The 12,837-nt window shown below is 65.6% G+C and overlaps 1 protein-coding gene across 8 annotated transcripts; it reads right to left on the reverse strand.

Annotated features, from left to right (window-relative positions):
• Positions 1-1,925: 1,925 nt before the first annotated feature.
• Positions 1,926-12,805, reverse strand: KHK (ketohexokinase). 8 transcript variants are annotated; one of them, XM_073335426.1, is made up of 9 exons: positions 12,675-12,802; positions 11,547-11,663; positions 10,244-10,378; positions 9,753-9,803; positions 8,371-8,443; positions 7,336-7,482; positions 2,751-2,839; positions 2,244-2,401; positions 1,926-2,159 (listed from the first exon to the last, which is right to left on the reverse strand). In XM_073335426.1, exons 1-9 carry the CDS (start codon positions 12,764-12,766, stop codon positions 2,044-2,046), a joined length of 978 nt encoding a protein of 325 aa, XP_073191527.1. In that variant the 5' UTR covers positions 12,767-12,802; the 3' UTR covers positions 1,926-2,043. The 8 variants fall into 8 exon arrangements, with proteins under 8 accessions (XP_073191527.1, XP_073191530.1, XP_073191528.1 ...); XM_073335429.1 differs by having other exon boundaries at positions 1,926-2,164; positions 12,675-12,800; XM_073335427.1 differs by lacking the exon at positions 12,675-12,802 and adding an exon at positions 10,938-11,166 and having other exon boundaries at positions 11,547-11,633.
• Positions 12,806-12,837: the final 32 nt, after the last annotated feature.

Consider the following 12,837-nt stretch of genomic DNA (forward strand, 5'->3'; position numbering starts at 1 on the left):
ATACTAAACTGGGAGGAGTGGTAGATACGCTGGAGGGCAGGGATAGGATACAGAGGTACCTAGACAAATTGGAGGATTGGGCCAAAAGAAATCTGATGAGGTTCAATAAGGATAAGTGCAGAGTCCTGCACTTAGGACGGAAGAACCCAATGCACAGCTACAGACTAGGGACCGAATGGCTAGGCAGCAGTTCTGCGGAAAAGGACCTAGGGGTGACAGTGGACGAGAAGCTGGATATGAGTCAGCAGTGTGCCCTTGTTGCCAAGAAGGCCAATGGCATTTTGGGATGTATAAGTAGGGGCATAGCGAGCAGATCGAGGGACGTGATCGTTCCCCTCTATTCGACATTGGTGAGGCCTCATCTGGAGTACTGTGTCCAGTTTTGAGCCCCACACTACAAGAAGGATGTGGATAAATTGGAGAGAGTCCAGCAAAGGGCAACAAAAATGATTAGGGGACTGGAACACATGACTTATGAGGAGAGGCTGAGGGAGCTGGGATTGTTTAGTCTGCAGAAGAGAAGAATGAGGGGGGATTTGATAGCTGCTTTCAACTACCTGAGAGGTGGTTCCAGAGAGGATGGTTCTAGACTATTCTCAGTGGTGGAAGAGGACAGGACAAGGAGTAATGGTCTCAAGTTGCAGTGGGGGAGGTTTAGGTTGGATATTAGGAAAAACTTTTTCACCAAGAGGGTGGTGAAACACTGGAATGTGTTACCTAGGGAGGTGGTAGAATCTCCTTCCTTAGAAGTTTTTAAGGTGACGCTTGACAAAGCCCTGGCTGGGATGATTTAACTGGGGATTGGTCCTGCTTCGAGCAGGGGGTTGGACTAGATGACCTTCAGGGGTCCCTTCCAACCCTGATATTCTATGATTCTATAACTAGCCCATTCCTCTGGAAGCAGGGCCTGGCACAAGCCTTCTGCCTCCTTTGCAGGGCCCCACAGGCCCCGAGCCAGAGGGTGGGAGAAAGTGGGGGTGCTTCCATCAGCTATACCAGGGGGCCATTCCCTTTGGGGAGAGCCAGGGGTTTAACCCCTGCCTCCTTCAGTGACTGGCGCAGGAGCTTTGCCCTGCCCCTGAGACGGGCACCACAGCCCCAGTGGCCAGCCCGAAGGGGAGCAGTGTACCCCCCAGCCAGGGTCTAGCTGCCCCCACTAACGACTGCTGCCATGAGGCGGGCAGGAGGCCAGGTCCACCCAGCCAGCTCTGAGACTGCCCCACCCCATGAGAGCCCAGCCAAACAGCCAGGGGGCCTTCCAGGGCCCTCCTCGCCCCTTGGCCCCAGGCCAGTCCCTCCACTCAGCCCATGGCCACCGTTCCTGGGCACCTCCCGCTCCCCTGAGGCCAGACTTAGCCCTGCCTGCTCTGGGCGCTGGGGTGGGCAGGCACCATGCTGAGGAGAGCTCCCTGGGAGCCAGGCCCTGGAGCACTTCGACCGACAGCTGGACACCCCCAATCACAGTCAGAATGGAGGCTGGGGCCTGGGAGCCCAGAGGGCAGAGCGGGGGCAGCCCCTCCTTCAGATGGCCCCACCTACCCCCAACCCCTCACCCATCTTGCCAGGGGCTCGAGCTGGTATCAGGGGGAAGCGGCCTGGGCAGGAAGCCTGGCAGCCCCTGGCATGAGGAGCCTGTTCTGCAGAGAGGCAGCTCCCCCCGCTGCGCTTCCTCTAAGGCGGGGAGCAGCGGGGAGCCCCCTCCTGGGGGTCCAGGAGCCAGTGCCAACCCCAGGCAGGAGGGTCTGCTAGCCACAGGAACGGCTGCACCACGGCTCCGACTGCCCACCCCAGGCTGGGGAGGGGGCTCCTGGGCGGGCACAGCTCACATGCCGACGTCCGTCTGGCCAGCTCAGCAGCACCCTGGGAACTCGCCCGCCGGGCCCTGGCGGCCGGACTGCGGCTGCAGTGAGAAGAGTGGGCGCAGCAGCTGTTCCCAAGTGTTTATTGGCTCCACTGGACAGGGAGGGGACCCACAGGGCTTGGTACAGTGCCAGGGCAGCGTGGCACCCGACGGGCAGCTCAGCCCTCCCGCCCTAGGAAATCTCAGCTCGGCAGCCCCAGCCGCAGCCTCCTCCAGCTCACACGATGCTGTCGTACCCGTGGACCCCGCACTTCCTGCCGGCCACCTGGCAGCCGAAGGTCAGCGCCTCCTGCAGCCTCTGCCCTGTCACGGGAGAAGAAGCCGCCCGTCAGCCGGTGGCGGTGCTGGCAGGGAGAGGCCCCCGACAGCAGCGCAGACCCACCTCTCGACAGGGCCAAGATGACGGCGGCGTTGAAGGTGTCTCCAGCGCCCAGCGTGTCCAGGATGGTCTCTGGGGGGAAGGCGTCCGAGTGGACGAGCTCCCCGTCCGGCCCCAGCGCGTCAGCCCCTGCCTCGGCCCAGGCGCAGATGACAGTGGCCCTGGGGGCACAGCAGTGCAGCGTGACCGTGACCCCACAGCCTGCCCCGCCCCCGCTCGGCCAGCTGCCCCCAGCCCAGGCAGGGCCCCGCGGGAACCGCTCTGAACCCACCGGCCCATTCACCGCAGCCAGCCGCGCCCGGTACCCTCCAGAGCCAGCTCTGGGCCCTGCCCCCTCCTCTGGGGTGAGCAGAGGGGTCCTGCTCCCCCCATGCCTCAGGCAGCGTGGGCTGAGGAGGGCCTGGAGGCCGCCCACGGCTGCGTCGCTCTGCCCAGGGCAGGGCAGTGAGTCCCTGGCCCCCCCATGCCAGGTTCATCCTCCCAGTTTGGGCCCACGTGGCCCAGGCCTACCCTGGTCTCACGCGGGTGTGAAGCCCCCTCACGGCCTCCGCAGCCGACTGGAAACCAAAGTCCTTCGCCACGTCCTTGCTGACAAATACCTGCCAGGAAAGAAGGGGAGTGAGGGGGCGGGGGCAGGTAGCCAGAGCCAATGAACAATACCAGTGCCCCCCAGCCAGTGCCCCATAGCCAGCACCAAGCCCCTGCCCCCCAGCCAGTGCCCCTGATGCCCCAGAGCCAGTGCCCAGCCCCTGCCCCCCAGCCAGTGCCCCTGATGCCCCAGAGCCAGTGCCCAGCCCCTGCCCCCCAGCCAGTGCCCCTGATGCCCCAGAGCCAGTGCCCAGCCTCTGCCCCAGCCAGTGACCCCAATGCCCCAGAGCCAGCACCAAGCCCCTGCCCCCCAGCCAGTGCCCCCGATGCCCCAGAGCTAGTGCCCAGCCCCTGCCCCCCAGCCAGTGCCCCTGATGCCCCAGAGCCAGTGCCCAGCCTCTGCCCCAGCCAGTGACCCCAATGCCCCAGAGCCAGCACCAAGCCCCTGCCCCCCAGCCAGTGCTCCCGATGCCCCAGAGCCAGTGCCCAGCCCCTGCCCCCCAGCCAGTGCCCCCGATGCCCCAGAGCCAGTGCCCAGCCCCTGCCCCAGCCAGTGACCCCAATGCCCCAGAGCCAGCACCAAGCCCCTGCCCCCCAGCCAGTGCCCCCGATGCCCCAGAGCCAGTGCCCAGCCCCTGCCCCCCAGCCAGTGCCCCCGATGCCCCAGAGCCAGTGCCCAGCCCCTGCCCCAGCCAGTGACCCCAATGCCCCAGAGCCAGCACCAAGCCCCTGCCCCCCAGCCAGTGCCCCCGATGCCCCAGTGCCCAGCCCCTGCCCCAACACCCCCCCGCGAGCTCAGCAGGAGCCACAAGCCCCAGCCCCCTGAGCCATGCAGGAGCTGGCATCTGATTGGCTAGTGAGACTGCTCAGCTGGCCAATCAGCTCCCCTCCTCGCTGGCACCCCAGACACCTGTCCTGTCTCCCACAGGCAGGTGCCCACCTGGACAGCCCCTCCCAGAGCAGTGAGCTGGCACCAGCTGCCCAGAGCGCCCCCCCGGGCATGGGCCACAGACCCCCCCCAAGGCATGGGCCATGGAGAACGAGCCAGCTGCCCAGAGTGCCCCCCCCGGGCACGGGCCACGGACCCCCCCAGGGCATGGGCCTCAGAGAACGAGCCAGCTGCCCAGAGCGCGCGCCCCCCCACCCCAGGGCACAGGCCACGGAGAACGATCCAGCTGCCCCATGCGTCCCCCCCCAGGGCATGGGCCACGGAGAACGATCCAGCTGCCCAGAGCTCCCCCTCCCGGGCACAGGCCACGGACCCCCCCAGGGCATGGGCCACAGAGAATGAGCCAGCTGCCCAGAGCGCTCCCCCAACCCCGGGCACGGGCCACGGAGAACGATCCAGCTGCCCCGTGCGCCCCCCCCCCCAGGGCATGGGCCACGGAGAACGAGCCAGCTGCCCAGAGCTCCCCCCCCGGGCACGGGCCACAGAGAATGAGCCAGCTGCCCAGAGCGCCCCCCAACCCCGGGCACGGGCCACAGAGAACGAGCCAGCTGCCCAGAAGCCACGTCCCCCCCAGGGCATGGGCCACAGAGAACAAGCTAGCTGCCCAGAGCGCCCCCTCCCCCCCGGGCACAGGCCATGGAGAACGAGCCAGCTGCCCAGAGTGCGCCCTCCTGCCCCAGGGCACGGGCCACGGAGAATGAGCCAGCTGCCCAGAGCGCCCCCCCCCGGGCACGGGCCACGGAGAATGAGCCAGCTGCCCAGAGCGCCCCCCAACCCTGGGCACGGGCCACAGAGAATGAGCCAGCTGCCCAGAAGCCACGTCCCCCCCAGGGCATGGGCCACAGAGAACAAGCTAGCTGCCCAGAGCGCCCCCTCCCTCCCGGGCACAGGCCATGGAGAACGAGCCAGCTGCCCAGAGTGCGCCCCCCTGCCCCAGGGCACGGGCCACGGAGAATGAGCCAGCTGCCCAGAGCGCCCCCCCCGGGCACGGGCCACGGAGAATGAGCCAGCTGCCCAGAGCGCCCCCCAACCCTGGGCACGGGCCACAGAGAATGAGCCAGCTGCCCAGAAGCCACGTCCCCCCCAGGGCATGGGCCACAGAGAACAAGCTAGCTGCCCAGAGCGCCCCCTCCCTCCCGGGCACAGGCCATGGAGAACGAGCCAGCTGCCCAGAGTGCGCCCCCCTGCCCCAGGGCACGGGCCACGGAGAATGAGCCAGCTGCCCAGAGCGCCCCCCCCGGGCACGGGCCACGGAGAATGAGCCAGCTGCCCACAGCGTAGGCCCCCCACCCCAGGGCACGGGCCACGGAGAACGAGCCAGCTGCCCAGAGCGCCCCCCCCGGGCACGGCCCCCCGCAGGGCACGAGCCACGGAGAACAAGCCAGCTGCCCAGAGCACCCCCCCCGGGCACAGGTCATGGAGAACGAGCCAACTGTCCAGAGCGCGTGCCCGCCCACCCCAGGGCACGGGCCATGGAGAATGAGCCAGCTGCCCAGAGCGCCCCCCTACCCCAGGGCACGGGCCATGGAGAATGAGCCAGCTGCCCAGAGCGCCCCCCTACCCCAGGCACAGGCCACGGAGTACAAGCCAGCTGCCCAGAGCGCCCCCCTACCCCAGGCACAGGCCACGGAGTACAAGCCAGCTGCCCAGAGCGCCCCCCCAGGGCACGGAGAATGAGTCAGCTGCCCAGAATGCCCCCTCCAGGCACGGGCCACGGAGAACAAGCCAGCTGCCCAGAGCTCGCCCCCCCTCCCCAGGCACAGGCCACGGAGTACAAGCCAGCTGCCCAGAGCGCCCCCCCCAGGGCACGGAGAATGAGCCAGCTGCTCAGAGCGCCCCCCCCAGGGCACGGAGAACGAGCCAGCTGCCCAGAGCACCCCGCAAAGGAAACACTCTGTCACCCGGGTGTGGGTGGGGCCTGGCCCCCTGCAGCACCCCCATGGGGCAGGCCTCAGTTGTGCTACTCTCTAGCTTCCCCCACGCAGGGGCCTCGCTCTGGGCCGTGACACCTCCCGCTATAGGCGCCCCCTCCAGGCAGTGGAGCCCCCCAGCAAGACAGGCTGGGAGAGCCAAGCTCTCTGCCCCCCACAGCCTTGACCCCTCTGATCCCAGCCGCCCCCAGGAGCAGGGGATGCTCGTGCCGCAGCCAGATATCCTGAGAGATGGGGCTTCAGAGAGGATCCCTCACCCCATTAATGCAGCTGAGGTCAATGCTGCCCCGCCCAGCCAAGGCATAACACCCCCCCCCAAAACAATCCAGCCCACCCTAGTGTGATCTAGCGTTTTGGGTGCAGCGAAGGGTGCAGCGAAGGGTGCGGGGTGAGGCGGCTGCTCAGGCTGGAGGTTGCAGGTTCATGTCCTCTGCAGGGGTCACACAGGGCAGTGCTATGTTGCCTGTGTGACTGTTCTTAATGTTTCCTCTGAATTGTGTGGGGGTGCCTCAGTTTCCCCTATGCAGTGGGATAAGGGTGTATGATCCTTGCAGAGCCCTAGAGGGCAGGTGTGTGCAGGGGTCTGGACACAGAGAATGGCCGACACCCTGTTTCCTGGCCACTGATGGCCTGGGCCCTTCCCCCCTGCAAGATGAGAGCTAAAGGGTTGGAGAACAAAGGAATCAGGTGACCACCTGGCCCGGGGAAAGGGGAAAGCAAAGCCCAGAGGAGGAGGGGCTGGAGGGGGAGGCAGTTTGAGGCTGGCTGCGGACATGGAGTGAAGGGCAGACGTGGTTGTCTGGCTCGCTGACCCCCAAAATGGACCCGGCTGAGGGGTCCGGTTCTCTGCACTTACAAGCTCTCGTTTAGACCATGTTCCTGTCGTCTAATAAACCTTCTGTTTTACTGGCTGGCTGAGAGTCCCGTCTGCCTGCGGAGTTGGGGGGCAGGACCCTCTGGCTTCCCCAGGACCCCGCCTGAGCAGACTCGCTGTGGGAAGCGCAGGGAGGGGCAGAGGATGCTGAATGCTCCGAGGTCAGACCCAGGAAGGTGGAAGCTGGGTGAGCTCTGTGTCCTGCAGACAGGCTGCTCACAGAAAGGAGACTGCCCCAGAGTCCTGACGGCTTTGTAGGGAGCAGTTCCAGAGCATCGCCCAGGGACTCCGGGACAGCCTGTTATGCAGATACCGCTTTGGGCTATTTGTGTAATTGAGGTAATGCATATTCATATATGCAATTTAGAGCACTGGCTCATTATCATACAACCTCCAGATTCCTGGCCCCTAGCAGGCTCCCAGCCCTCCTGCCCACCTGCCCTCCGACAGTGCCCCCTGTCCTCTCTGTGTCATTCCTCAGCCCCATCAGAGAACCCTGGATGTGACCTGCTGGGCCTGCCAGGGCAGGATAGTCCCTCCGGCCCATTCTCTAGGGCTCTGTCCTGCCTAGTGTGAAATACCCTAGCCAGACCCACCTCCCTGGCAGACAGGAAGGCTTCCCCAACAGCCAGTGGGAGGTCTCTTCTGGCTCAGCTTTCCCCACCACCCCCAGATAGCCCCTGCAGTGTCCGGCCCATGCCAGGACACAGGAACAGGGGTCGATGGCAGGGACACTACACCATTAGTTCCTACCACGTCTCCGTAGCCGAAGAGCTGGTACAGCTCCTCCCGGGACTTCTCCACCTCCACCGACGTAGAGACTCTCTGGTGGGCTGGGCAGGCCCGGTTATGCGCCTCCACGCGCTGGATCATTTTCACCTGCTCCGCAGCGTTCCTGCCCTGGAAGCAGGAAGAGCTCTCAGCAGAGCCAGGGCAGTCTCCCTGATCCCCCTGCGCCCACAGGCCTGGGCACAGCTCGCCAGCCTGGCTTGGGGCTAAGTGCCACAGTGGGGACTGAGGGAAGCAGTGCCTTAGTGCAGACCCCAGCCTAAGCCACCCGGCAGCTTCGTGCTGCATGGGAAGGTGGCCTGGGCCATGTGGCCACAGAACGGGAGTTGGCATGAGCAAAGACCTGTCTACACAGGGCTACCCAGCACCAAGCACTCAGTCCAGATAACAGCATCCACACCCGGAGCCAGTCAGGAGCAAGGTCCCGCACGGAGCAGCCTGCGAAGAGGGAAGCGCAGAGCAGAAAGCAGCGAGCCGGCGTGTCTGCCTCCCACCCCACCTCCAGGCCCCCAGTCCCTAGCCAGAAGCACTGGGGCCAGTCTCTATTCCAGGTCAACCAGGCCCTTCCCTGTCACTAAATCCTACTGGTGCTTCCTCCTTGCAACTTCAAGCCGCCCCTTCCTTTCTGTGCCAAGGAGCGAGCGCCTGGCCACGTCTTCGTCTCCTGCAGGGCTACTGTCACCACCCTCTCTGGCCACCCCGACGCTGACCAGCCCAGCCCCTCCCCATCCCGCTGCCTGGCCCGCCCCTCAGATCTCAGCTCCTGGCACCTCCATGACATGGCCCTGGGCTGGGCACCACGCCCATGTGGCAGCTGGGGACGCAGATGTATGTGCCATCCCACTCCTCTGGCCTGCGTCTGCTTTCGCTTGCCTGGGGTAGGGACTAGCCTCCCTCTGCGCTCGGGCAGCGCCAGGCACTTCTGGGGAGCCACTGAACAGTCAGTGGCACGATGCCACCCCGGCCCTGGGGGCCTCGCCAGTAGGAGAAGGGACTCACCTCCCAATGGATCCACTTGTACTGGGTGAGGTCGACCTGCTCGAAATCCTGGGCTGTCACATCTGGCAGGTTTCTAACCCACAGGGGAGGGGGGAAAACACAGGGAAGTCAGAGGGCAGGTGCACGAGGCCTCTCCCAGCAGAGAGGTTAGGGCTGAGGGGGACGGGGGGGGCCCTACTAGTCTTTAGCTCACGCCCCGCCCCTGCAGTCACTGAGCTGCTGGGGAATCCGGGCTAGTGGCCCCAGCTGGGTGAGGATGTGGAGCTCCCAGGCAGTGGGGCCCAACACACAGCGTGGCTTGTGGGCACTTGCAGTCCTTCCACGCAGCCTCCCTGGCCTGCCCAGCTACACAGGGGGAGCCTGCCCCAGAGGACACCATGGTGCCCGGTACCCTTGGGCACTGCTCCCACTGCACGCTTGGCTGGCGGGGCCCCTGCCCACACAGGGCTCCTGGGGGGTACAAAGACCAAGCAACAGGGCAGGCAGGTGCGACTGTATGGGGCTCTGAGGGGCTGGACTCTGCCCAGCGCTGGGCTGTTAACGAGGCACAGATTCAATGATTAACCACCGAGGGGATGAAGGCAGGAGAGACCCTGGCCTGATCTCAAAGGGCATCAGCCAGACTTTGATCACAGAGATCCCAGGGCCAGGGGGTGCCCGCTGACGCCCTTCAACGAGGGGCCAAGGCACACGAGAGCTGCAGGGAACAGAGCTCAATGGCACTGGGTCCCCGTGAATCACTAACCGCTCCCCCCAGTTCTCTGGCTGCTGGATCCCAGCTCGACCCTCCTGCCAGCAAAGGGTTAACAGGGTCCCAGGGCAAAGTCCCTGCTGCTGGTCCCAGCAGTGCAGGGCCAGAGGTCCAGCTCACTGGGCAGAAGAGACGGCCCCACATGGGAGCTGCGTTAACTGGGGGGGCCGAGGGGATCTCCTTGGGGTGCTGATGCCCTCTCCCATGTATTCTAACTCGCTGGGCCGGGCTGAGGAGCCCCACAAAGATGGGGCTCACCCCCGGGGTAGGCAGCAGGGGGCACCCCAGCTCGCCAGGCCTGTTCCAAGCACAGTGCCAGACCACCCACCAGGAAATGGAGGGGTGGGGCTGGTGCGGCCCGGGCGAGTTCCCAAGGGAACGTCCTGTCCCAGGGCCAGCAAAAGGCCCTGACGCAGCCCTGCAAGCACAGGGAGGTCACCGCTACAGCGGCCAGCCCAAGGTACAGTATGGGGTGGCACAGGGCCCCCCTGTACGCCGAGCACCTGCAAAGGGGGGCAGTCACAGGGCAACCCCCCATAAGCCCGGGGGAGGCAGCGGGTGTCCCACATGCAGATTTCCCCTCCTAAGACAAGTGGCCATCGAGATGTGCCAATTATGGCAGTGAAATTACCGGGTGCTGATTGGTCGGCCAGGATTAGCATTGCTGCAGCTGATTGGGCGTCTGTGTGCAGAATCAGTGGATGAATCAGTCAATCAGCCATGCAGGATGGGTCCCCCGTGACGGGGCAGTGCCGAGGCGAGACCGAGGGCACGGGCCCCCGAGCCCCCATCCGTGACAGGCAGGACCCAAGGGCCCGGCACTGGGGTTCCCCCCACGGGAGCTGCCCGCCGGCCAGGGGCGATTGGCGCGACGGCTCGGCGGATGTGCCTGGCCTTACGTGTCGTAGAGCGTGACCGTCCGCGAGCCGCTGGTGCTGTTCACAAGGCAGCAGGCGCACGGCGTGTCCCCCCGGCTCTGCCACGCCACATGCGTTACATCCACACCCCTGCGCCGGAAGTCCGCCATGACGAAACTTAGCGGGGGAGGGAGAGACCGGGGGGAGGGAGAGAGGGGTTAGATCCTGGCGGGCACAGCGGGCACCGGGCACGGCCCCTACGCACCTGTTTGTGTGCAGGATGGTGCGGGTGCCCCTGCTCACGCTGCTGATGACGATGGAGGTGGGGAAGGAGCTCTCGGGGTGCGAGACCACGTGGGTGAGCTCCACTGCATAGCGCCGCAGATCAGCCAGGACGAAGCTGCCGGGGAGGGGGCGCAGAGAGGGTTAGCGCGGGAGGGGAGAGCCGCTGTCCTGCAGTACCTGGGGGCTGGAGGGGAGGCAGCGGGTCTGGGGGCCCAGTCAGTCCCCAGCAGCGATTGCACCGGCCACCCAACCTGCCCCCTCTGCACCGGGAGCCCCACAGATCATGGGCGGCACCAGGGCTACAACCGGGAGTGGGGGTGAAAGGCTCTCCAGAGACTCCCCAGCAGGGAGATGGGGCCAGCGACAGGGGGAGGGGTTCCCCAGGAAGGGCTGGGGGCTCCGTCACTCCCCAGCAGGGAGATGGGGCCAGTGGGCAGGGGGGTCCCTGCTGGCCCTGTGGCTGTGGATATACCCACTCCCCTGAGTGAGGCTCTGGAGAACAGACTTTGAGGATCTCGCGTCCCTTAGTCCCAGAGGAAAAGGTTGGATGGGACCCAGGGGAACCCTCTCATCTTGTTTCCATGGCAATGTAATTTACAGGGACCACTGTGGGAGCATGGACGCATCAGGTTATGGTGGGTCACACCAAAATGGCAGCTGGTCACACCACTTACCAAGGAGATGTGGATTTTAGAAAAGCACCAACCCATGCTAACCCCCCTGCCAACGCTGCAGAAGATCCCCTGCACCCGATCCCGGTGCCCCTTGCCAGCTGGGAATGCAGACCCCGAGTGAGGGCAGTACAGCCGAGGAGCCGGACAGCCCAGCCACTGGGAAAAGGCCTGACAGGGCCCATCAGGGGGGTGTCAGAGCAGGCCGGGTAGGAAACCAGGCGTCACAAACCTTCAGAGTACACAAAACTCAGGGTAAAGGAAGCCCCCAGTCTGATCTGCCCCCCTCCCCTAGCACAAGGAGGCAGCCAGAGCACCCATGATCAGCGGAGGTGTCACGTCTCCCCACCCAGGAAAGGGATGGTCCTGCCTGCGGGCTCCCTGCCCCCAACTTGCTGGGCCCCGTCACCTGGAAGGAAGGATTCTCTCTCACTCCACTGTGCTGGGGGCCAGGGCACCTGCCAAGCTGCATAACGGCCCCCTGATCTGTGCCAGTGGGACTGGCACTGGCCATGGCAGGATACCCGAGGCACCGGCTTGGGCACTCAGGCTCCCATCTCACTGTGGGACCCCAGCCCTGCCGACCCCGCCCGCACCAGGTTCATCACTTACTCTGCTGCGTGTCCTGGCGCCAACGAGCCCATGAAGGCGCAGGGCGCCCCCAGCAGGGACAGCACGGTGCAGGAGTTCGAGGCATTGCCACCCCGCTGCCAGCGCTGTGACAGGCACCTAGAAGACAGACAGCCATGGCTGGGCACCAGGCTCCCGGCCCCGCACGGGACCCCAGTCGCCCCTGCTCAGCGGGATCCACACGCAGGAACAGGCCCATTGGCTGGGTGAGGGAGCAGTTAGCACTTACAGAGCCGGCCGGGGGTTCCCTGCTTGCTGACAGGCATGGGGTGGGGCAGAGGAAGCTTGTGCCAGAGCAGCCAGTTTAATGGGAGGCTGCGGCAATGGCGTTACGCAGAGAGCACTTGGGGCTGGGGTCCCAGGGCTGCACGCGGCCAGTGCACGGGGGTGGCACTGCGCAGGGGAGCGGCTTGGAGGAACCCAAGGGCCCGAGGCGGTCTGGGCTGCTCTGCCCGGGAAGTCGGGCTACAGGCAAAGCCATTTCTAGATGGTCGAGAGGGCGCCAGATCCCCGCTGGCCAGAGCCCCCTGGCAGGCCTGCTCCTGCCAGCCGGGTATTTGCCAGCCGGGTATTTGCCAGCCGGGTATTTGCCAGCCACCTGAACGCCAGGTGGATTTTCATGGCCCAGAGAGGGCCTGGGGCTAGCGCGTGAGCAAGGGCCTGGAAGCCAGAGCCCCGACGTATCCTGGCTCCGACAGGGATGCCCAGCCTGGGGGGGAACAACCCAGCCAGCGTGAGGTGGCGCTTGCTCCCATTCCAGAGGGGCTGATGTGACGGGGCTGCCTGGCCAAGATGCCCGGGAAGTCCCTTCCCTCCAGCCCCACGTCCCTAAGTCCCAGCCCCTTGCGCCTCACCCCTCCCAGCTGGAAAACGGAGATGGGGAGGCTCAGAACCACCCCAGGGGAAGGACCCCGGGAACGTTTTCTGTGAGTGGCAAAGGCAACCCCCCCACCCGCTCGTGGGGCCAGCGCAGGGCTCCCAGAGCCTGCAGCCCAGGGGCTGACCCGGCCAAGCACCCCCAGCCCAGCTCTGGGACTGGGCTCAGCCCCTCCGTGCCCCCAAGCCAGCCTCCCCAGGGGCTGCAGTCCCCAGGGAGCCGAGCCCCCGTACCTGGTGTCCGTGTCCTCGGCCGGGTACACGTCCACCACGCTTATTATGTCCAGGCAAACCAGCCCAACACACAGGATACGCTTTTCCTCCATGGATGGGCTGCCCCTCCGGCACCAGCCCCCCGGGCACCGACCCCCGACCCCCACTCCGGCACCAGCCCCCC

This window comes from Lepidochelys kempii, chromosome 3 (assembly GCF_965140265.1).
Source record: "Lepidochelys kempii isolate rLepKem1 chromosome 3, rLepKem1.hap2, whole genome shotgun sequence".
Taxonomy (NCBI): Eukaryota; Metazoa; Chordata; order Testudines; family Cheloniidae; genus Lepidochelys; species Lepidochelys kempii.